General features: G+C 38.3%; 1 protein-coding gene across 1 annotated transcript in view; it reads left to right on the top strand.

The window, feature by feature from the left end:
- The window catches only part of CEP83 (centrosomal protein 83), a 116,883-nt gene that overhangs the window by 56,511 nt on the left and 34,483 nt on the right, over positions 1 to 25,889 (top strand). Inside the window, exons 6-10 of the mRNA XM_042781689.1 lie at positions 5,138 to 5,389; positions 7,724 to 7,855; positions 15,217 to 15,331; positions 17,239 to 17,383; positions 17,496 to 17,645. Coding sequence (XP_042637623.1) covers positions 5,138 to 5,389; positions 7,724 to 7,855; positions 15,217 to 15,331; positions 17,239 to 17,383; positions 17,496 to 17,645 — 794 coding nt within the window. The remainder of the gene's footprint in view (positions 1 to 5,137; positions 5,390 to 7,723; positions 7,856 to 15,216; positions 15,332 to 17,238; positions 17,384 to 17,495; positions 17,646 to 25,889) is intronic.

Below are 25,889 nucleotides of genomic sequence, written 5' to 3'. Positions count from 1 at the left end.
AAAAAAAAAAAAAAAAAAACCCACCTCATAAAAAGAAGAGCAAAATAAATCTAACGAAAGCAATTGAAGGAAGTAATGAACAGAAACCAATGAAATTGAAAACCAAATACAATAGAAAAATCAGTGAAACAAAGGGAGGGTTCTTTGAAAAGATGAATAAAATTGACAGACATCTAGCAAGACTGACAAAGCAAAAAAGGCACAATTACATGTATCAGAATGAAACAGGGCTATCACTACAGACCCTCCAGCACCATAAGGATAATAAAAGAATCCTGTGTACAATGCTATCCATACAACTTAGATGAAATGAGTGAATTCCTTAAAAGGCACAAACTACCACAACTCACCCAATATGGAAGAATTATTAAGGAGAGGAGCCCTGATGACACAACAGTTAAGTGCTCACCTGCTACCTGAAAGGTTAGTGGTTGGAAGATCACCTAGCAGCTCTGTGGGAGAAACCGAGCAATCTGCTCCCGTGAAGATTGCAAAACCACCAAACCCCCTGCTGCTGAGTCCATTCTGACTCATAGTGACCCTATAGGGCAGAATAGAACTGCCCTGTAGGGTTTCCAAGGGTGTAAATCTTTTCTTTTCTTTTCTTTTCTTTTTTTTTTTTTTGTGGTTCTCACCTTAGGTTTATTTGAGAGTACATCAGTTTTGGTGGTGTTGGGAGGTGGGGTGGGTGGAGAGAGAATGCTAAGGCTATAAATCTTTATAGAAGCAGATTGCTTTATCTTTCTCCTGAGGACCACCTGGTGGAGTTGAACAGCTAACCTTTTCGTTAGCAGCCAAGTGCTTTAACCACTGCACCACCAGAACTCCTCCAGTAAAGATTATACAGCCTAGAAAACCCTATGGGGCAGGTCTACTCTCACTTTGAATCACTGTGAATTGAAATTGACTTCACAGCATGTAACAACAACAGCAGCATAACTATTAAGGATTGAATTCATCATTTTAAAACTAACAAAAAGAACGGTTTCACTGGAAAATTCTGCCCAGTGTTTAAAGAAGATGTAAGACCAATTCTACCTGATCTCTTCTAAAAAATAAAAGAGGAAGATTGTTACTATTGGGAGAAAACGGGATAAAAGAGTACACAAGAACTCTTTGTATTCTTTCTTATAAGTGCGTGTGAACCTGAAATTGTTTAACCAGAGAAAAGGACAAATCTCTCTCTCTATATATATATACATACATACATACATTCATATATATTTATACACACACACACATAATACTTAAAGACAATTACAATAGACTTCCAGAATTCTTGTTGGAAATAACGTAGGGGATCATATCTTTAAAATACCTAAACAAAAAGAAGTATAGGTAGTCTATCCTGTACTCTTAACTATTTCTCTATGCTGCATCCATAAAGGTAATAAAAACAAAAGATGGATAGAGCAATTAGGTATACTCCCTTTCTCTTTTGTGTACTCTGGGGATTTGGAGTAGTACTACCATCCTAGGTCAACTATTATTCCTAATCCCTGATAGATTTCTACTCAGTTTCTTTTGCTTCATTTTTTTAAAAATAAAATGGATTAGTACATCATCTTTCCTGCCATACAAGGCAAACTTGGATAAATGCCATAAAATAGAAATTGAAACAAAGCCCCTTGGAAATTTAGAGGAAGGATTGAGAGTTTAACAGGTTAAAGATATCAGAGCAGAAGACATGTGAATCTGATTGAGAGTGGAGGAGGGGGAAAGAGCTGAGAATGTGTTCTGGGTCTGTGCCTAGGTGACAGGGACCAGAGTGGTGTAATGGCAGTGATTGAATGTAAGCTCCTTGAGAGCAGAGATTTTGTGTTTATTTCCTTGTCTGCTAGGTTTTTTACTTTATCCTCACTGCCTGGAACAGTGCTGGGTGCAATGTAAGTACTCAATAAATATTTGTTGTGTAAATAAGTGTGTGTGTGTGTGTGTGTGTATGGGAGCTGTGGTGGCATAGTGCCTAAGGCATTTGACTGCTAGCCAGAAGGCTGAAGGTTCAAGCCCACCAGCCACTCCTGGGAAGGAGGATTGAACAATCTACTTCCGTAGAGATACCGCCTGGGAAACCCAGGGAGGAGCTCTATGAGGCGAATGGACTCAACAGCAATGAGTTTATTTTCGGAGTTTTCAGCCTGGGATCTAACCCTGACCCTGCCTTTAACTAGCTGCCATCTAATCCTATATCTTCAGCTGTCACTTAAGCTATCACACAGATTCCTTTCAAAATTACTGGTGGTGGTTTTCATTATGTGCCGTCAAGTTGGTTCTGACTCAGAGTAACCCTGTGTACAGCAAAAAAACTGCCCAGTCCTGTGCCATCCATATAGTCATTGCTATATTTGAGCCCATTTTTGCAGCCACTGTGTCAGTCTATCTTGTTGAGGGACTTCCTCTTTTTTGCTGACCTACTTGAGTAAGCATGGTGTCTTTCTTCTGGGACTTGGCCCTTCTGAGAACATGTGTAAAGTATGTGAGATGAAAGTCTCACCATCCTCACCTGCCAGGAACATTCTAGCTATACTTCTAAGACTTTCTTTACTGTACCTCAAACCCACTGCCATTGAGTCGGATCTGATTCACAGTGACCCCTCCTTGGATTTCCGAGGTGGTATCACTACGGAAGTAGATTGCCCAACCTTCCTTCCGAGGAGTGGTTGGTGGGTTTGAGCTGCCAGTCTTCTGGTTAGTAGTCACATGTCTTAGGCACTATGCCACCAGAGCTTCCTTCTCTACTGTAGAAAGCAATAATACAGAAAACATGCTGGTCGAAAACATTAACTTATGATCTCATATGTAAAATGGGGAGAGAAAAGAAAATACTGCTATTAAATGCGATTTTGCTGTATAGAGCTCAGTGCTTGATCATAGCGAATACTCATAAAGGGCACTATTATCTGGACCTGATTTGCACGTTGACTTTAGCACCACTGTGTGAGCCATCAGCACCTCTAATAATAAGGTAGACACCAAAACCGTACTTCATGAGAAAGCTAAATGGGATTTGAAAGATCCTCCAGCCCAAGCTCTTCATTGTAACTGAGGCCAGAGTGGAAAAGTAACTTGGACAAAGTCACACAGCTAGCTGAAGGAAACAGAATATGGAAGAAAAAATTAGTCAGGAACCAAACCTTGAGGTAATGTTTATATGTAAAGGATGAAAAGAGAAATGGAAGAAAAACACTAATTACTTAGTTTTTGAGGGCTTGACTTTGAATGCTATAGCTGTTTTCTAGGATAAATTTTATTTTTTGGAAAAAATAGTAATTTGTCTGCTAGATAGCTCTACTTAATATTTCCCATTTGGTGTATGTCTAAACCCAAATTGGAATCACTGCTTGTTAAAACTGAGAAGAGGATCTTCAGTCCAGTCTCTCATTTTACAGATGAGAGAGAGAGATTCTTCTCTGAAGTGGAGGTCTCACATTTCTTACATTCATTGATAGCTCTGTGAGCAATTGGTTATCTCTTGGGCCACTTTTGCCTGCATTGTAGACTATTGCTTTAGAGGTTAGGTTTGTGTGTCAGCTTGGCTGGGCCTGCTTGAGTGGCTGGGCAGCTGGTGGTAGTTGTTCCCCGTGATGAGAATGGAGATCGACTCCATGGTGGAGTCTGCTGTGAGCAGCTGAGTAGCTGCCTTAGGGATGTGGTCTGCTTCCTTTATGTAAGCAAAGGCCTTGGGGAATGGCCTCTAGCTTATGGCACACTTGGACCCTGCATGTAGCCATGTCATTGTTCAGCAGCCTGCCATGCTCTGCCGACCTTGGGACTTACAGTGGACTTAAACTGATGGCCTGCCGTGTGGTTTGGTTACATCGGGACTGTGCCTTTTTACTTACCAACCTTGGGTTTGTTGGCCTCAGCACTGAGTGAACACTGCCTCTGACTCCAGTGGGCTGGGAGCAGGAGGCAGAGCTGGACCCCATGGTTGAGGGGCTTTCACCCAGCCCCTAGAGCCTGGCACTTTGAACTTGGACTTAAAGCCTCCAAACTGTGAGAGAATAATAAACTCCTGTTTGTTCAGGCCATCCCATTTGTGGTACATTCCTGTTAGAGCAGCACTAGGTAGCCAGAACAGAGGCCTTTTATCTTGGAGTGGACCTTCTAAGATCATCTTGGCTACATACAACCTTTGCTGTTTAGAGCACAGTTTATTTTGTTTGTTTTTATTTTTAACAGTTGAATCCTTTCTTAAGTGAAACACATCTTAAGTTGAAGAAACCCAATATAAAACAAATTAAAAAGTGGAATTTTCTGGTTAACAGCAGATTTGTTGGTGGTGGTAAGGGGTAGGTAGTTGAGATCAAGAAGGAGAAAGAATGAGTTGCACTCTGATTACTTGGCCCCTTCATCCCTACAGGTAGATGTGAGGACCTCTGCAATACCTCATAGGCTAGAGAGCAGTTAAAATTCCCTGACTTGGAAGCACATGGAGTCTAGTAATGATAGTTGTCAAGAAAGACAAGACTACTGGTGCGTTGGCTCTATACATTCACCAGTGACTTTTCCATATGCCCTGGAGTAATGATTTTTACAGTCTTTTCCTGAACTTCAAGAACTAAGAGCTGGGCCATCATTACAACTAGGACTTTAATAAACTCTCAGCTATCATTTAAAAACTCTCATCAATCACATTTGTATTTATTTACACTGCTTGTCTAGCAGCTTTTGTGTCAATTAAATTGCCTTGAAATAGATAATTTTATTAGTATAGACATAGTCCAGGAATTACTGTTACATGAGGAAAAGCTTAGCACTAGTGTATTGATTTTGCATAAACAGAGTCTCTGTAATGTTCTGATGAATTTTAAAATACTTGATGTATTTTTAATATTTATTTTCATAGTATTATTTATAATTTTGAATTTTAGTCAGCAGCTGATTAAGGACTATGTTAGACACCATTGAAAGACAGAGGTAAATTAGAATAAGGTCCCTCTCCTTACATTTGAGTCAAGCTGAGCACAGCACGAAGAACCTGACATTTTACATTTTTTTCCTTTGTACTCCGTCTCGCCACCTAAGCTTTCATGTTATACAATTTTTAATTTTAATTTACTGACTTATAAAGCATGTTCTTGATTGAAAATTTAATTATTTAAGTTTGTATTCTTTTCTTTTAAATTACTATTAGATTGCAAGACTGGAGGAAGATAAAGAAGAACTACATAACCAGCTGCTTAGTGTTGATCCCACAAGAGACAGCAAACGAGTGGAACAACTTGTTAGAGAAAAAGTCCATTTATGTCAGAAAGTAAAAGGTTTAGAGGCTGAAGTAGCAGAATTAAGGGCTGAAAAAGAGAATTCTGGCGCTCAGGTAGAAAGTGTCCAAAGAATACAGGTGCGGCAGTTGGCTGAGATGCAGGCTACAGTTAGATCCCTAGAGGTAAGATTTTAATTGCTTCCCGGTAGAATATGGTATCCCTTTTTAAAATGCAATTGACGAGCCTTTGATTTTTAGAGCATAAATGTATGCTCACAATCTAATGCTGACGCATTTGTGGAATCCCAAGAGTATATATTCAAAAGCAAAAAGCTATTGATTCATAAGCAATAACTTTGGTACCCATTTACAGTGGGATTATTTATTCTCTGGGAGTTGGATCACCTATCTGACATAATTTAACTCTTACAATACCACAGAACAGAATAAACAAAATCCAAATAAATAAATAAAATTGAGTCTCTGAAGTCATCTCAAACCAAAGAGAACAATTTTTTCCTAGGTAGTAACTTCCTTATAGGAGCTCTGGTAGCATAGTGCCTAAGGCACTTGACTGCTAACCAGAAGGCTGGCGGTTCAAACTCACCAGCCACTCCTCAGAAGGAAGGTTGGGCAATCTACTTCCATAGTGATGCCACCTTGGAAACCCAAGGAGGGGTTGCTGTGAGTTGGGACCGACTTAACCTCAAACAACAACAATAACAACAACAACAATTTCCTAATACTGGGATTTGAGATCTTAAAATCATAAATCATTTTTTAACAGAAATGCCATACTTACGACGGCTTCTTGCCAGAGTAATTAAACTCAGCTTAGTTACTAATGCAAAGAAGCCTTTACTGAATTATTTCTCTGAGTTTACTAGAGAAAGATAAGAGTTGGCAGAGCCAGGGTAGTCCTCCTAGGGCTATTACTCCCTTATAAAAATTCTGGGTTTTTATCTTAATCAGATATGCTTACTTCTCTTAGTTGTTACTGCCTAACATGTAACAGATATACCAGTTTAATTATTTTGACTGATGCGAAATGTTTTTCAATTCTTATAAAGTAGTTGTGAAATGATTCAGAGGAAAATTAGTGGGCACTTAGTTTGTAATTAAAATCCAATATCCAAATCCAAAATGTTGATTTTTTTTTTTTTTTTCCATTCAGCAAGCTGGACAAGGAGTGCATTGATATGTTTTGAAGAGTAGAAGCCACCTTTTTATTTCTTAGATAAGTTTGTAATATTACTTTCTGGTGTCCGGAACTAAAGTTGACAGTATCATTGGACTTTAGATATGAAGCAGTTTACACTAAGATTGTTTATGTCACCATCTTCCCATCCTTAATGTATTTTATATAGTGACAGAATAAATGGGATGGTTACAGTTAAATATAGTACATGATTCCACTATGAAACTTTTGATTGAGGCCATTTAAAGTGATTACTTTCAGAGTAAGCCGAATGATGACAAATGGTGGAGTGCTTATTTGTGACATTTACAAAAGAGCCTATATATAGTTTTACCATTTATCAGATTAAATGAAAATAAGCACATGACATTCTTTTTTCTTTGACTTTGTTGGCTATTATTATGCCCAGGGAGTATCATTCTATATTTGAGGAAAATACCTTTTTTCCTAAATTATTTGTTCTTATTTGTTATATTTAAGATATATAGGACATGAGATGTTAAAAAACTGAAGCTTATCCTTTAAATGACAAGTATTTTTTCATTTTAACTATTTGAAGTACAGATATTTTAAAGAGAATTTTCCTTCCCTCATTAAAGGCTGCTGTGAATATTACCAACCAGAAATTTTCTTACTGGACTTTTCAGTTCTCACTCCTTGCTACTATCAAGGAACCCTATCTTCCAACTTCTGATACACTTTGTCATATGTGCTATAAATGTAAACCTCCCAAAAAATGTTCCAATTATGATAATAAGAGTAAATGGGTATCAAGCAGGTGCCTCAGGTAGTCCAGTGAGAGAAGTGCATAACTTATTTTGTTGCTGGCTCTTGTTATGGTGGTTCAAACCCACCAGCCACTCAGGTGGGGCAATCTACTTCTGTAGTGATACCACCTCGGAAACCCAAGGAGGGGGTCGCTATGAGTTGGGTCCGGCTTGATGGCAGTGAGTTTGGTTTGGTTTTGGTTTATTGTTATGTTGTTTGCCCTGACACCTTTATTGCATATTTTCTGGTTCTCCCAAATCTTCTGGCAAGGGAGACTACCACATAGGTATGTTCTGTGATAAATATACTACTTTTGTGGTCTGATAATGAAACCTTATTTTTGTATCTAAATTATTATTTCTTTAACTTGGTGGAGCAAGTGTCTTTTATTTGAATGTGACCAAAGTAGTTTGAGAAAATTCTTGTTACTTTGGTACCTGTTAATAATTGTGATTTTTTAAAATAATTTTTGGTAGTATGATTATACATGTATTTTTAAATAGTACTTAATAACTGTGAACAAATTAAAAAAAATTTTTTTTTAATAAAAGGCTGAAAAACAGTCCTCTAAACTACAGTCTGAACATTTGGAAAAAGAGCTACAATCAAGCAATGAACAAAATACTGTTTTAATTGGTAAATTGCATAAAGCTGAAAGAGAAGTAAATATATTGACAAGTAAAGTAAGTCCTCTTATACTTCTACTTCATTCTTTGAAAATTGTGATAACTATAGAATGACAAAGAAAATTTGTGTTAAATAGTTTAGTTCTTTTTATTGGATTTTTAAAAATCCTGTCATCCTACATCCCAAATGTGTGCAGAATCTGACAAATTCTTACCCACCTTCCCTCTAACCACTAACCACTCTAGTCCAGTCCTCTAGACCTAATTTTTCAATAGCTGCCTAACTGGTCTTTCCGCTCTCTGCCTTTTCTCCCATAGAGGCTTTTCTCTATAGAGCAATAAAAGTAATATTTTAAAAATTATTGTTAGATCATGTCATTCTTCTCTTCAAACCTTTCCAACGAGTTATCATCTTATTCAAAATGAAATAAAAAGTTCTTACCATTCAGAGCTCTGTGATCTGGTCACTGCACCCTTTCTAAAATCATCATTGTCCGTTTTCCCTCCTGGTCATTTTGCTTTTGCCTCACTGGCCTGCTCACTCTTCTTTGAGCAATCTCACTTTTACCTCAGGACATTTCCACTTGCATGCATTGATACAGCTTACTTCCTCACCTCCTTCAAATGTTACCTTATCAGAGAAGCCTCACGTGTCCTCATTTAATAAAATGACATCTTCCCTCTTTCTCTGCCCCACACTCTATCATCCTTACCTGGTGTACTTTTCTTCAGAGCTGCTAACGCTATCTGATATATTTATATGTTTACTTTTTGTCTTGCCTTTTTTTCCCCCTCACTCCCCTACCAAATGTAAGGACCAAGAGAGCAGAGATATTTCTGTAACTCCAGGTTCTAGAACCGTAGCAACACTAAATAAATATTTATTAAATGAATTAGCTAATATTAGCAGCATGATCTCCATTATGTTATTCTTTAAAATAATGTAATAATTTGAATATTGTAGAAACATTTTTTTGTATATAAAGGTTTTTTCAGGAACTTAAAGGATTTATTTCCCCTCAGATAAAGTATATGTAAGAACTCCAGTAACCAGAAATAGGATAGGTAGGTAGATAGATAGGTTGATAGATAGCTGCCATTGAGTTGACCCCAGCTTACGGTGAGTTTATGTACAACAGAATGAAATGTTGCCAGTCTTAGGTTATCCTTTGTTGATGAATTGTACCACTCCATCTCACTAACGGTCTCCCTTACCCTCACTGGCTCTCTTCTTTAAACATGATATCCTCCTCCAAAGGAGCCCTGGTGGCACAGTGGTTAAGTGGTTGGCTGCTAACTGAAAGGTCAGTGATTCAGACCCACCAGCTACTCCGACAGAGAGAGAGAGAGGGCAATCTGCTTCTATAAAAATTGCAGCCTTGGAAACTCTGTGGAGTCGTTCTACCCTATCCTGTAGGTCACTGTGAGTCGAAATCAGCTCAGGTGGCATACAACAACAATGCCCTCTTCTAGTGATAGATTCCTTCTAATGACATGTCCAAAGTAAATGAGTCAGATGTGACCTGTAAGATTTTCATTGGCTAATTACCAGAAGGAGATCACCAGGCCTTTCTTCCTTATCTATCTTAGTCCAGACTCTCACTTACTCACTGCCATCGAGTCGGATCCAACTCATAGTGACCCCTCCTTGCGTTTCTGAGGCGGTATCACTGTGGAATTAGATTTACCAGTGTTCCTTCTGAGGAACTGCTGGTAGGTTTGAACTGCCAGCCTCTTGGTTAGCAGTCAAATGCATTAGGCACTAAGTCAACAGAGCTCCCTTCTTAGTCCAAAAGCCTCGCTGAAACCTGTCCACCATGGGTGACCCTGCTATTTGAATTATCAGGGCGTAGCTTCTGGCATTACAGCTATACACAAGTAACCATAGTATGACAGACTGACAGACTAGTGGAGAAATAGGATAACAATGATAAAAGTATTTTTTAGACTACTATACTGAATAAGGGAGCTCTGGTAGCATAGTGCCTAAGGCACTTGACTGCTAACCAGAAAGCTGGCAGTTCAAACCCACCAGCCACTCCTCAGAAGGAAGATGGGGCAATCTACTTCTGTAGTGATACTGCCTTGGAAACCCAAGGAGGGGTCACTATGAGTCGGGTCTGACTCGATGGCACATAACAACAACAACAACACAGTGAATAAAGGTACTCTGGTGGCATAGAGGGTAAGGCATTTGGCTGTGAACCAGAAGGTTGGTGGTTCAAACCCAATAATACTCTGAAAGATGACAGAAAGATGAAAGAATCTACTTCTGTAAAGATTTACAGCTTTGGAAATCAGTGGGGGTCACTATGAGTTGGAATTGACTCAGTGACAGTGGGTTTAGGTTTTTGGTTTGGTAGTGAATAAGAATAACAGGTTTGGAGTTAGGAAAACTAGATTGAAATTCCAGTTCTTGCCTTTTCTAGTTATGTGACCTTGGGCAGTTGACTTCCCCTCTGAAAACTGTAGAGTCTTCCTCTATAAAATGGGGCTAATCCATATCTTATAGTGTTGTGGCAAAGATTATATGAAAGCACGTTGTTGTTGTTAGGTGCCATCGAGTCAGCTCTGACTCATAGTGACTCTGTGTACAGTAGGATGAAACACTGCTGAGTCCTGCACCATCCTCACAATCCTTGCTATACCTGAGCCTGCCGTTGAAGCCACTGTGTCATTCCATCCTGTTGAAGGCCTTCCCCTTTTTTTGTTTACCCTCCACCCTACCAAGCATAATATCCTTCTCCAGGGAATGGTCCCTTCTGACAACATGAACAAAAGAGGTAAGAAAAAGGCTAGCCATTCTTGCTTCCAAGGAGCATTCCAGCTGCACTTCTTTGATAACAGATTTGTTAGTTCTTCTGGCAGTTCATGGTACTTTGAATGTTCTTTGCCAACACCCAACTGAAAAGCATCACTCTTCTTTGGTCTTCCTTATTTATTGTCCAGCTTTCACATGGATATGAGGCTACTGAAATTACCATGACTTGAGTTCCCAAAAAAACAAACCAAACTCACTGCTGTTGAGTTGGATCCGACTCATAGTGCCCCCCCCCCTTGGGTTTCCAAGGAGGTATCACTATGGAAGTAGATTACCCAACCTTCCTTCCAGGAGTGGCTGGTGGGTTTGAACCACCAACCTTCTGGTTAGCAGTCAGATGCCTTAGGCACTATGCCACCAGAGTCCCTGGCTTGAGTCAGGCACACATTAGTCTTCAAAGAGACATCTTTGCTTTTCAGCACTTGAAAGAGGTCTTTTGCAGCAGATTTGCCCAGTGCAATATGTCATCTGATTTCTTGACTGTCTTGACTGTCGCTTCCGTTGCTGTTGATTGTAGAACCAAGTAATATGAAATCTTTGACATCTTCAGTCTTTTCTCCATTTATCGTGATGCTACATATTGGTCCAGTTGTGAAGATGTTCATTTTCTTTATGTTGAGGTGTAACCCATACTGTAAATTATAGTCTTTAATCTCATCTCTATCCATCATATTCATTTTCAGCAAGCAAGGCTGTGTTGTCTGCATGTCACAGGTTGTTAATGAATCTTCCTCCAACCCTGATGCAACTTTCTTCTTCATGTATTCCAGCTTCTCAGATTATTTGCTCAGCATACAGATTGAATAAGTATGTTGAAAAGATAAAACCCTAACACACTCCTTTCCTGATTTTAAACCATAAAGTATTCCTTTTTTCTGTTCGAATAATGGCCTTTTGGTCTATGTACAGGTTCCTCATGAGCACAATTAGGTGTTTTGGAATTCCCATTCCTCTCGGTGTTATCCATAATTTATTAGATCCACATAGTTAAATGCTTTTGTATAGTCAATAAAACACAAATAAACATCTTTCTGGTATTCTTTGCTTCCAGCCAAGATCCATCTGACATCAGCAATGATAACCCTAATTCCATGTCCTCATCAGAATCTAACTTGCATTTCTGGAAGTTCCCTGTCAATATACTGCTGCAACTGTTTTTGAACTGTTTTGAATTACCTTCAGCAATATTTTACTTGCATGTGATGTTAATGATACTGTTCAATAATTTTCACATTCTGTTGGATCACCTTTCTTTGGACTAGGTACAAATCCAGATCTTTTTCAATCAGTTGGCCAGGTAGCTACCTTTCAAACTTCTTGGCATAGATGAGTAAGTGCCTCCAGTGCGGCCTCCGTTTGTTGAAACATCGCAGTGGGTATTCCATCAATTCCCAAAACCATGTTTTTTACCAATTCCTTCAGTGCAGCTTGACTTCTTCCTTCAGTTCCATTGGTTCTTGAATTAGATGAACATCAACCAGTTCTTTTTAGTACAGTGACTCTATATAGTCTTCCATCTTATTTTGATGTTTCCAGTATCATTCGATATTTTGCCCATGGAATCATTGAGTACTGCAACTAGAGGTTTAAATTTTTTCTTCAGTTCTTTCAGCTTAAGAAGTGCTGAGTGTTTTTCCCTTTTGGTGTTCTAACTCCAGGTCTTGGCACAGTTTGTTGTAATAATTGACTTCGTCTTTTTGAGCTGTTCTTTGAAATCTTCTGTTCAGCTCAGTTATCTTGTCATTTCTTCCATTTGCTTTAGGTACTCTCTGTTTAAGAGCAAGTTTCAGAGTCTCTGCTGACAACTATTAAGGTCTTTTCTTCCTTTCTTGTCTTTTTAATGACCATTTGCTTTCTTCATAGATGATGTTCTTGATGTCATCCTACAAGTTGTCTGGTATTCAGTCATTGGTGTTCAGTGCCTCAAGTCTGTTTTTCAGATGGTCTCTAAATTCAGGTGGGATATAATCAAGGTCGTATTTTGGCTCTTGTGGACTTGTTTTAATTGTTTTCCGTTTCAGCTTAAATTTGCATATGTGCCATTGATGATCTTTCTCACCATCAGCTCCTGGCCTTGTTTTGGCTGAAGATATTGAGCTTCTCCATCACTTCTTTCCACAAATGTAGTTGATCTGATTCCTGTGTATTCCATCTGGTGAGGTCCATGTGTATAGCTGCTCCTTACATTGTTGAAAAAAGATATTCACAATGAATAAGTCGTTGGTCTTGCAGAATTCCATCATGCAATCTCTGGCATCATTTCTATCATCAAGTCCATACTTTCCAATTACTGGTGATTCTTTGTTTCCAGCTTTTGTGTTCCAATCACCAATAATAATTAATACATCCTGATTGCATGTTTGGTCGATTTCAGACTGCAGAAGTTGGTAAAAAGTCTTCAGTTTCCACATATTTGGGTTTGGTAGTTGGTGTGTAAATTTGAATAGTAGTAGTATTAACTAGTCTTCCTTGTAGGTGCATGGATATTATCCTATCACTAATAGCATTGTACTTCTGCATAGATCTTGAAACATGTTGTGTGACGCCATTCCCTGCGTAGTAGACTAGGGTTGTCTGATTCAAAGTAGCCAAAACTTGTCCATTTTAGCTCACTAATGTCTAGGATAATGATCTTTATGCATTCCATTTCATTTTTGACCACTTCCAATTTTCTTAGATTCAAACTTTGTACATTCCATGTTCTGATTATTAACAGATGTTGGCAGTTATTTTTTTCCTATTTTGAGTCATGCCACACCAGCAAATGGAAGTCCCGAAAGCTTAACTCCATCCTTGTCATTAAGGTCAGCTCTACTTTGAGGAGGCAACTCTTCCACAGTTGTATTTTGAGTGCCTTACGACCTGAAGATCTCATCTTCCAGCACTATGTCAGACAGTGTTTCAAGGGTATTCATAAAACTTTTCAGTATTATATCAGATGGTGTTTCACTGCTCTTCACAAGGTTTTCGCTGGTCAATTCTTTGAGAAGTGGATGTCCCCTTCTTTCTTCCAAGTCTGTGTTAGTCTAGAAGCTCCAATGAAACCTGTCTACCATGGGTGATCCTGCTGGTATTTGAAATATTGGTGACATAGCCTTCAGGCTCCCAGCAACATGTAAGCCACCACAGTATGACAAACTGACAGACGAGTGGTAGATGTGGAAAGTACGAATGATTATTCACATTCACTAGTGGCTTAAAAGGAATCCCTGAGTGGTACAAACAGTTAATGCTACTGGCAGCTAACTGTTGGACACTTGAGTCTGCCCAAATGTGCCTCAGAAGAAAGTCCTGACTATATACTTTGAAAAATCAGCCATTGGAAACCTTATGGATCACAGTTCTATGGTTACATACATGAGGTTGTCAGGACTCAGAATCTGGCAACTGGAGGTTGGGGGAAAACAGTGGCAGTGAGGGGGAGGGAGCTTAAAAAGAATTAGATTTTGTCAGTAAAGATTTCAGTTAGATTTATATTACCCCTCACACATGCGTACCTATATATATATCCTCATAAATATTATTCATTTCTGAACTAAATTCAGTTGATTCTTTCTTGCCCCTTTTATTAATATCTTGCCTCTCTCTTTTTTTGAAATTGTGATTTGGGTGAAAGTTTACAGAGCCAATTTGTTTTCTGTTCAGCAATTGAGAACACATTTTGTTTTGTGACATTGAGTACAGTCTCCATAGTGTAACAGAACTCTTTCCACTTCAACCCTGTGTTACCATTTCCCTTTGTCCTTCTTTCCTATCCCTTCCTGCCTTCTGAGTTTTATTCCTAGGCAAATGCTGCCTTTTTGATTTTGGATGGCTGATTGTTCTGATGAGTGCATCCGTCTCTGGTGTTATTGTTCACCTTAAAGACCTATCTGTCTTTTGGGTGAAAGTTGATCCACAGCTCTTAATTGGTATCTTTACCTTCAGTTTTATAATCTAGCATATTTGCAATTAAGAGTTAACTTTCTAATATAAAGTTGATTGTGCTACCTTCAGTAGCTTCTTGTTGTTAGGTGTCCCTTAAGTCAGTTTTCTACTCATAGCGACCCATGTGACATAGTTGGTTAACAGGATAAATTTCTTTTGCATGGTATGCTAATCTCTCTGCTCTACCTATAACACATCCCTCATTGTTTCCAGGGCAGACCATGTGATATTATACCTCTTTGATGTTCTATATCTTATTACTTTTTCCTAGAATGCCCATTTTATTTCCAACCCTTATTTAAAGGAAGATGGGGCAATGTACTTCTGTAGTGATACTGCCTTGGAAACCCAAGGAGGGGTCGCTGTAAGTTGGGTCCGACTCAGTGGCACATAACAACAAAAGTATCATTGATTATTAGATTTTACATAGTTTAGGTTAATGAGATGGCCTTTTAAGGCAAAATCAAGCTGGATTATCCCACCCAGTTATTTGTAAAGAAGGGCCTGTTTTCTCTGTATCTTCTGGTGCCAAGTACTATTTCAGGCCCTGAAACAACTTCCTCCCTGGAAGATGCTTGCACTCTATACTGTCATTTCCACTTAGATTTTACAGTATGTACTTAATGGCAAGAAGATGACCAATGGTAACTTCACTTTTAATTATTAACAGGTAAAAGAACTTAAGCATGCAAACAAACTAGAAATAACAGACATCAAACTGGAGGCAGCAAGAGCTAAGAGTGAGCTAGAAAGAGAAAAGAATAAGATTCAAAGTGAGCTGGATGGTAATATATGATTTCTCATGCTTTTTACTATTAATTTTGGATATAAAGTCAAAGTAAAATTATTAAAATAGATCAACCTGAAATTTTATTTCCAGAATTTCCCTTAATCTTAGAGCACATACAGGATATTTTTATTTTGTTTATTTGTTAAATGTTTTCTTAAATGTGTAATCTTAAATTAAAAAAAAAATTCATGCTTATGTCGTAGTTACATGATTAATATATGAATTAATTGACACTTTAAAAATGAGATTCCTTACTTCCTGGATTTAGTTTTAAATCTATTTTGATCATGTAGTTATTATCTCTAGGCCATATGAAGTCTAAACAACATAAGGAAGATATATGGGTTGCAGGCCTAATTTTTTTTTTTTAAATGTGTACCCAAGGCCAGTTACTGGAACCCGGTTCAGCTTAGGCTTATTTATTTATCTTTAAATTTTTATTGTGATTTGAGTGAAAGTTTACAGAGCAGATTCATTTTCCATGTAGCAGTTCATACACATTTTGTCTCCTGACATTGACTGCCATTTCCCACAATGTAACAACTCTCTTCCAGCTTCCTCCATAGGTACCTCTTACTTGTGTCCTTCCCTCCCATGCACTCCTGCCCCCTGAACTGTCTCCCTGTGCATATACTGCCCTTCTTTTCTCCCATGATCTTTCCAAGGAGTGTATCTACCTGATAAAAATGTTCAGCCGATATGCCTGTCTGTTATTTGGCTAGAAGCCACAGGAGTGAGTTCAATTCCATACCTGAAGGACAACTAGGGGCCATAGTCTCAGGGGTTTCACCAGCTCTTATCAGACCAGCAAACCTGGTCTTTTTTTTTTTTTTATGATTTTTAAGTTTTGTTCCACATTGTTCTCCCACTCTATCTAGGATCTCCTGCATCCATCCCCCTCTGAGTGGTTGACAGTGGTAGCCTGGCATCTAGTTGTTCTGGTCTCATGGTCATAAAGGCTGAGGATTGCATGGTCTACCAGTCCCTTGTACTAATTGTTTTGATGCATCTTTGGTTTTCTTTATTCTTCTTTGCTCTGGATGAGGAGAGACCCATTGTTGCATCTAGATGGCCACTTATAAGCTTTTAAAATCCCAGTCGCTACTCACCAAAGTAGGATGTGGAATGATGTTTTTGTGTAGTATGTTATGTTAAGCTTATTTTTAAGTTTCATTTAGTCTTAGAGTGTCCATCTCATCAATAATCCACAGTAATTGTATTGTTTCTAACTTTCTTAATGTACTTAAATAAGCTGCCCTGGGCCTGCAGCTGTCCTCTATAGTTTCAGAAAGAGCTTATGACGAATGATTGTTTTTAATATCAGTTTCTAGGGCTTGGTTACAGTTAGGAACTCAATTTCTTAGGAACATAAAAAGTTTGGGATCCAGTTCTACGTTCTGTTTTAATTTACAAGTTATGAATATGTTTTATCCTACCTACAAAATACTTGCTATTTCCTTATAAGGAAGCAAAAGATTTTTTAATTCATTGCAAAACTTCAAATTTCCGTATTATGCATATTTTGTCCTACCAGAATCATAGATTTTGCAGGGTTTTTTGTTTTTTTTAACCCTCTTTCAGCCAGCTTCTTTAGGATATTGTCTATGGTATATTTGTGCCATAGAACCCAGGTCAAGTTCCCCAGCTGTCAGGATTCAAATGACTAAATGTATATAATCAGGTGATTGAATGTGTGTGCTAAATAAGGTGATAACAGAAAAATTAACTGAGTTTGTTTGGTTCTTTCTTTATCAGTCACATAAAGATCTTTGAGAGTATATATCCAGAGTGACTTATTTTCTAGATTCTTTTGTCTTATCATCTTATGAATGCTTACCCATAAGTGTGATTTTTCATCTTGATGATAATATGAAATATATTTTTCTCCTTAAAAAATACTAGGATTACAGTCAGACAATGACATTCTTAAATCAGCTGTTGAACACCACAAAATGCTCTTAGTGGAAAAGGATCGTGAATTAATACGTAAAGTACAAGCTGCCAAGGAAGAAGGTTATCAAAAACTTGTGGCATTACAAGATGAAAAGTAAGTACTTAATTACCTTATTTTATGTTAAATCTACTTGCAAATGAAAACATTTTGCTGTCATACAATCCAATATGTGTTCTTGTAACATAATTATCATCTGTTGTTTTAGGCTAGAACTTGAAAACAGATTAGCAGATCTAGAGAAAATGAAACTGGAACATGATGTTTGGAGGCAATCTGAAAAGGACCAGTGTGAAGAGAAACTGCGGGCTTCACAGATGGCAGAAGAGTCGGCCAGAAGGGAACTTCAGAGCATCAGGTTATATATATGTGTGTGTGTGTGTGTGTATGTTTATAATTTTAAAGTTTTCATTTTGAAATAATTTCAGAGTTACCAAAAGATTGTAAAAGTGGGCTGAAAAAATCTCCATATACCCTTCACCCATATTCCCCAAATATTAACATCGCACATAAGCATAGTGTAGTAATCAAAGCCAAGAAATTAACCTAAGCAGGAAATTAAATAAATATGATCATTGAACCTATAGACTTTATTCAGATATTATCAGTTGTCCCACTAATGTCCTTTTTCTGGTGCAGAAAATTTATTTAATCTGGAAAATATCCTCATTCAGTTTTTGGCTTTTATGATTTTACTTTTACTTTTCATTATTGCCAGCCATTTGTTTTATAGTATTTTCCTCATTGGGACTTGTCTTGCATTCTTCATGTTTAAACTTAGGTTATACATTTTTACCATGTTGTTGTTATGTGCTGTCGAGTCGGACCCGACTCATAGCGACCCCTTCTTGGGTTTCCGAGGCAGTATTACTACGGAAGTAGGCTGCCCCATCTTCCTTCCAAGGAAGTGGCTGGTGGGTTTGAAGCGCCAGCCTTCTGATTAGCAGTCAAGTGCTTTATGTTACCAGAGCTCCCCATTTTTACCACATATAATGCAAAAGATATTTTGTGTACTCTGTAGTGCTTCCTTTCAGAAGATACATGGTTTATTCCCTACTGGTGATATTACCTTTGCTCACTTGGTTAATGTTGTGTTTGCTCATTTTTTTCACGTAAAATTACTAAATTTATGTTATGAGGATTTACTTTGAGACTGTGTAAATATTCTCGTCATGTATTCCCGTCATATGTTAGTCCAGTAACTTTAGTGTTCATTGATAATAAAGCCTGATACAGTTATTACTGTAGTGTTTGCCCAATGGTGATTTTCTATTTCCATCATTCCTTCTACATTTATTAATTGGAATTATACTGAAAGGAAAAGCTTTCCTTCTCCTTGAAATATTATATTTATTTATTATCAATACAGACTCATGGATTCTTATTTTATTCTGTGAGTTACAATCTTTTATTATATTTTGTTGCTCAGATTGTCTCAGATTTGGCAGAGAGCTCTTTCAGGTTGATTCCTGTGTCTTTTTTACATATCCCCATCATTTTTTGTACTTATTTTTTATTTTCTGGCACCATAAAATGTTCTACTACTTGTGCTTTCCTTGTCCTAGCCCTGGAATCAACCCTTTGTCTAAGACCCTCTGGTTCCTTTTATTGGAGAGTGGTAATTAGAAATGGAAATCTCAACTCCAGATATGCTTATTAGTACTAGGATGTCATTGCTTCTAGGTCCTCTCAGTGGAATGAGCTAGAAAATATATGTGTGTGTGTGTACAGATATAGCTATTTCTTTATTTTATTCTATATGTATGGATGGGGCCGGCTATTTCTGTAAAGATTTACAACATCGGAAACCCAGTGGGGGTTGCTATGTGTCAGAACCAACTCGATGGCAGTGAGTTTGATTTTTTATTTTGTATTAATAATACGGGAGGTCTGGTAGCATAGTGCTAACCAGACTGCTAACCAGAAGGCTGGTGGTTCAAACCCTCCAGCCACTCCTCAGAAGGAAGGTTGGGCAATCTACTTCTGTAGTGATACTGCCTGGGAAACCCAAGGAGGGGTCGCTATGAGTTGGGTCCAACTCGATGGCATATAACAACAACAACAACAACATTAATAATGTATATAATGTCTGTATTGAGTTCATATCAATCTCTCTAATGGTAGTCCAACACCATGGAGTTTATTCTAGCTTTCCCCCTATTCTTATTTACAACTCCTTTGACAGGAGTAAGAAACCTGGCTTTTATTATGCATAGTGAAACCAGTAGGAAACTCATTGCCATGTAGTTCATTCCAACTCATAGCGTCTCTGTACAGAGTAGAAGTGGACTACGGGGTATCGTAGGTTTATTTATTTCCACAGTCCTAGAGTACGTATCAAGTAGTTTTGGAATTTCTGATTCATAACTCTCTGAAAGACTTAGTAACTAGTGTGTAATATTTGTGTACATTTCCTTTTGTCTTTAGACTTAGAGCATATTGTCAAAATACTATTTTAGAAAATTATTGAGGTTAGATCTTTCTTGCCAAAACTGTCTCTGACTGTGGTTGTTATTTATTTAGAAAACAGGTTCATTTCTTTCTGTTCTATTCCATTTTGGGTCTTTACCACATCCTTTTGGATTTTATTTAATTATTAATATATTTGACCATGTGAAACATCAACATGGTGCTGGAGGACAGAACTGTACAAAATAGGATACTCAAAAAAGTACCACTCCCCTCATCCATTCTGCCCTTTTCCAACACCCCTCATCTTTTCTTACCTACCCTCTTACAACCGAGATCATTAATTTCTGGTTTATCCTTCTTATCTGTGTTGCCCCCCCCCCCAAAATGAGCAGATACATGTATGTTTTATATCTATCTCTTTTGATAACAGTGCTAAGCAATGTATCTTGAAAATCTCTCCATATTAGTTCAAAGATCTTCCTCATTCATTTTTACAATTGCTTAGCACTCCATTGTTTGGATGTACCACAGTTTATTCAATCACTCTCTTATGTTTCAAGTATTTAGGTTGCTTCCAGTGTTTTGAGATGGTAATGTTGCAGTGAATAATCTTGTACATGTATGTATTTTCATGTTGTTGGAAGTATATCTTCAGGATAAATTACTGATGTGAATAGACGAATCAAAAGGAAAATGCATATGCTGTTTCGTTAGATATTGCCAAATTCCTGTCTAAGAGAATTGTATCATTTTGCCTTCCCATCAGTAATATGTGAGAATGCATGTTTTTCCACAGCCTTGCCGATAGAATATTCTCTCATACTATTTAATTTTTGCCAATCTGATAGGTGAGAAATTTCTTTTCTTATGAATTAACTTGAACAACTTTTCATATATTTAAGGGCTGTTTTTATCTTTTCTGTGAATTGCCTATTCATGTCTCTCCCCATTTTTCTAGATTTCTCTGATCCTTTACCTTTGCTTTTTAAGAGTCCTTTATATATTAGAAATATTAACCCTTTATCTTTGATATATGTTGCAAATATTTTGTCAGTTATCTTTTGAGTTAATATATGTTAATTTTTGGTATGCAGAATTTTTTATAATTAAATTTATCATTTTACTATTGCCTCTGGATTTTGAGTCATAGTCTTTTCTTGCACTGACATTAAAGAGGAATTCATACTCTTTTTGTTCTTGTATGACTTTATTATTTATTTTTTATCCCTGATTCAGTGGGAGTGTGTTCTTGTGTATGCTGTAAGTATGGATTTGCTTTTGCCTTTTTCTAAGTGGCTCATCAGTTGTCCGGGAGCTCTGGTAGCGTAGTGCCTGAGGCACTTGACTGCTAACCAGAAGACTGGTCGTTCAAACCCACCAGCCACTCCTTGGAAGGAAGGTTGGGCATCTACTTCCGAAGTGATACTGCCTCGGAAACCCAAGGAGGGGTCGCTATGAGTCGGTCTGACTCGACAGGCGGTCTGGTGGCGTAGTGCCTAAGACATTTGACTACTAACCAGAAGGCTGGCAGTGCAAACTCACCAGCCACTCCTAGGAAGGAAGGTTGGGCAGTCTACTTCCATAGTGATACTGCCTTGGCAACCCAAGGTGGGGTCGCTATGAATTGGGTCTGACTTGATGGCACATAACAACAATCAATTGTCAAATACTTTTATTAAAAAGCATCCTTTGCCCCAATGATTTGTGATAATAGTTTTATCATATATTAAATTTCTGTATATATTTGGGTATATTTCTGGGCTTTCTAATCTATTTCACTGGTGTATTCATCTATCTTGGTGCCACTACTACAATGTTTTACTTATACAATGCTTTATAATGTTTTATTGTCTGGTTGTGCCAATCTACCCTTATACTTTTTCTCTTTCAGTATTTTTCTGGCTATTTTTTTTTTGCTCCTTGCTACATTCTGAATTGCTTTTGAGCGAATGTCACCTGACCATTTGGTCTTGTATGGTTTACTGTTCTGAGGAGTATGTTCCTCATAGGTATTACTGTTCACTTTATAGACCTATTGTTTGACTGGAAGATAATCCCCAGGGCTGGGTTCGATTCCAGGTTTGAAGAGTGTCTAAGGGCCATAAACCTGGGGGTTCCACCAGTCTCTGTAAGATCAGTAAATCTAGTCTTTCTTGTGAGTTTGAATTTTGTTCTCTACTTTTTTCCCACTCTGTCCATGACCCTCTGTAGTGATCCCCATCAGAGTGGTAGTAGTGGTAGCTGGGTACCATCTAGTTCTAATGGTTCCAGGCTAGTGGAGGCTGTGATTCACATGGTCCACTAGTCCTCTGGACTAATTATTTCCTTTAGTCTTTGATTTTCTTTACTCTTCTTTGCTCTGGATGTGGAGAGAATGTCATAGCATCTCACATGGCCGTAAGCAGACTTTTAAGACCTCAGTCTTTCTAGCTATTCTTGCCTGTTTGTTTTCCATATGAACTTGAATATCAATTTATTTAGCATGATAATACTTGTAATTGTTTATTGGTATTGCATTAGAATTTTAAATTACTTCAAAGAACTTTCATCTTTATGACATTAAGTTTTCCTACCTGGGAACATAAATATGTTTCCATTCATTGAAATTTCGTTTGTATCTTTCAAGATTATCCTAAAACTTTCTTCTTAGAGTTTTGACACACTCCCATTTCAGGAGATGGCATATGATCTAGAACCAATGGTATTGAAGGAGGAAGTCAAAGCTGCAATGAAGTAATTGGCGAAGAACAAGGCTCCGGGAATTGACGGAATAGCCATTGAGATATTTTAACAAACGGATACCCCACTAGAGGCACTCACTCAGTTATGCCAACAGATTTGGAAGATAGCTACCTGGCCAGTTAACTGGAAGAGATCCATATTTGTACCCATTCCAAAGAAAGGTAATCCCACAGAATGTGGAAATTATCTAACAATATCATTAATATCGTGCCCGCAAGTAAGATCTTACTGAGAATAATTCAAAAATGGTTGCAGCGGTATATTGACAGAGAACTTACCAGAGGTGCAAGCTGGATTCAGAAGAAGACTTGGAACAAGGGATATCATAGCTGCTACCAGATGGATCTTGGCTCCAGGCAAAGAATACCAGAAAGATGTTTACTTGTGTTTTATTGACTATGCAAAGGCATTTGATTGTGTGGATCATGACAAATTATGGGTAACATTGAGAAGAATGGGAATTCCCAAACACTTGATTGTACTCATGAGGAACCTGTACATTGACCAGAAAGCTGTCGTTCGAAGAGAATAAGGGGACACTACATGATTTAAAATCAAGAAGGGAGTACATCAGGGTTGTATCCTTTCCTCATACTTTTTCAATCTATAGGCTGAGTAAATAATCCGAGAAGCTGGACTATATGAAGGAAAACAGGGCATCAGGATTGCAGGAAGAATCATTAACAACCTGAGATACGTTGACGACACAACTTTGTTTGCTGAAAGTGAGGATGACTTGAGGCACTTACTGATGAGGATTGAAGAATACAGTCTGCAGTATGGATTACATCTCAATATAAAGAAAACAAATATCCTCACAGGTGGACCAATAAGCAGCATCATGATAAATGGAGAAAAGATTGAGGTTGTCAGAGACTTCACATTGCTTGATTCTACAATTGACACCAGTGGAAGGAGCAGTCAGGACATTAGATGACGTGTAGCACTGGGCAGGTTGCTTGTGAAGGAGCTATTTTCAAGTGCTGAGGAGCAAGGATGTCTCCTTGAAGACTAAGGTGCACCTCACACAAGGCATATTTTCTTTCGGGTCATATGCATGTGAGAGCTGGACAATGAATAAGGAAGACTGAAGACGAGTTGATGCTTCTGATTTGTGGTGCTGGTGAAGAAAGCTGAAAGTACCATGGACTGCTAAAAGAACTAACAGATCTGTCCTGGAGGAAGTGCAGCCGAAATGCTCCTTTTAAGTGAGAATGGCCAGACTTCGTCTCACCTACTTTGGTCATGTTGTTAGAAGGGACCATTCCCTGGAGAAGGATGTCATGCTTGGTAAGGTGGAGGGTCAACAAAAGAGGGGAAGGCCTTCAGTGAGGTGGATTGACACGTTGGCTGCAGTGATGGGCTCAGTATAGCCAGGATTATGGAGCTGACACAGGATTGGGTGGTGGTTCGTTCTGCTGTGCATGGGATCGCTATGAGTCAGAAACAACTCAACGTCACCTGACAACAATAACAATGTCGTTCTCAAGTTTTGGCGTTGTAATAGTTAAAGCTGTGTGTCACTTTATCTGGGCCATGATTCTCAGTGGTTTAGCAGTTATGTAGTCATCCTCCATGATGAGATCTGATATAAGACAATCACCTCCATGAAGAAATCTGCTATGAATAGCCAGCCAATCAGGCATTTCCTCAGTGGTGTAGCCTACTTACAATGTATATGGATATCCTGGCAAAGATTTCTGGCATTTTGCTTGATCTGGATCCTGCATATGAGGTCATCTGGCTTCAGTTCCTAGATTTGAACTAGTGGCCTGCTGTATTGCCTACAGATCTTGGAATCATTGCCTTTGCAGCCTCTGACCCAACAGCCTGCCGTCTTACCTGCCGATCATGGATTCGTTACCCTCTGAAGCCAGCAGCCTGCTGAATTGCCTGCTTATCTTGGGCTTGTCAGCCCCTGCAGCTACATGAGTCAGGAGATGCCTCCAGCTTGATGTTTGACCCACGGACTTGGGAATTATTACCCTCTACAACTGTGTGAGCCATTTCCTTGAGATAAATTTCTCTCTCTCTTTCTTTCTTTCTTTCTTTCGTTCTCTGTTTCTAAGCTTGACTGGTTTTGCTTCTCTAGAGAATCCAGCCTAAGATGGGCATCAGTGTTATTCTTGCTCATAAAAAGTATTAGGAGGGTTTCTGTAATTTGTTGTGCTCTAGGACAAATACGGTGTAGTGAGGTTATCTGGATTTTGAAGAGTTGGTACAATTCTGGGAAGTCATCAAGGCTTGGTGACATTTTTTGCACTAAGTCTTTGATAACTTTATTTCTTCTATGGAAATCAGTCTATTTAAGCTATTTCTGATGAACTAATTTTGATAATCTATATTTTTTGTAAGAAGTTACTCATTTCATTTAAGTGTTCAAATTTATTTTCACAGAGATCTGTAAGATAGTTTTTTAAAAAATTTTTATTGTTACTCTGTTTCAGTGGTTATTTCCCTCTTGTCATTTCTTTATATTTGTATATTTTCTATCTTTCTTTCTTTTTTTTTATATTGTGATTTTGGTGAAAGTTTACAGAGCAAAATCATTTTCCATTCAACAGTTCATACACATACTGTTTCATGACATTTACTGAAATCCCCACAATGTAACAGCTTTCTTCCTACTTGTTCCATGTGGTTACCCTTTCCCTATGTCCTTCTTTCCTGTGCATTCATGCCCTGTGAGCTTTCTCCCTGTGCAAATGCTGCCCTCCTGATCTCCCATGATTTATTATTCTGAGGAGTATACCTACCTGGTATAATAGTTCACATCTGGTCCTGTCTGTTGTTTGGCTGGAAGTTAAGCCATGGGAATGAATTCAATTCCATGCCTGAAGGCTGACTAGGGTCATAGTCTCTGGGGTTTCACCACTCTCTCTCAGTCAAGAAATCTTGATCTTTTTTATGATTTTGAGTTCTGTTCCACATTTTTCTCCCACTCTATCCAAGATCTCCAATTTAGATCCCTTTCTGAGTGGTTGGCTGAGGTAGCTGGACGTCATCTAGTTCTTCTGGTGTCAGGATCATGTAGGCTCAGATTCCTATGGTCCACTAGTCCCTTGGACTAATTGTTTCCATGTGTCTTTGATTTTCTTCACACTTCTTTACTCTGTATCAGGAGAGACCAATAGTTGCATCTTAGATGACTGCTCTCAAGCTTTTAAGACCCCAGTCGCTACTCATGAAAGTGGGATGTAGGACAATGTTTTTTGTGTATGCCAGTTGAGCTTGATGTCCATGTGCAACCATGAACATGATCCTGAACCTGTGAGCCCAGCAACACACTTTCAAGGTATTTGGCTGTGGCAAAGAAGTTATCATAACTTTGACTCTTGTTGTCATTGTTGTTGTGTGTTGTCCAGTCGGACCTGACTCATAGCGACCCCTCCTTGGGTTTCCGAGGCAGTATCACTACGGAAGTAGATTGCCCCATCTTCCTTCCGAG

This window comes from Orycteropus afer, unplaced genomic scaffold (assembly GCF_000298275.1).
Source record: "Orycteropus afer afer isolate SDZICR_OR568_19922 unplaced genomic scaffold, OryAfe1.0 scaffold00151, whole genome shotgun sequence".
NCBI lineage: Eukaryota > Metazoa > Chordata > Mammalia > Tubulidentata > Orycteropodidae > Orycteropus > Orycteropus afer.
Note: the sequence above shows the minus strand (reverse complement) of the source record. Positions and strands in the feature narration are given on the sequence as shown.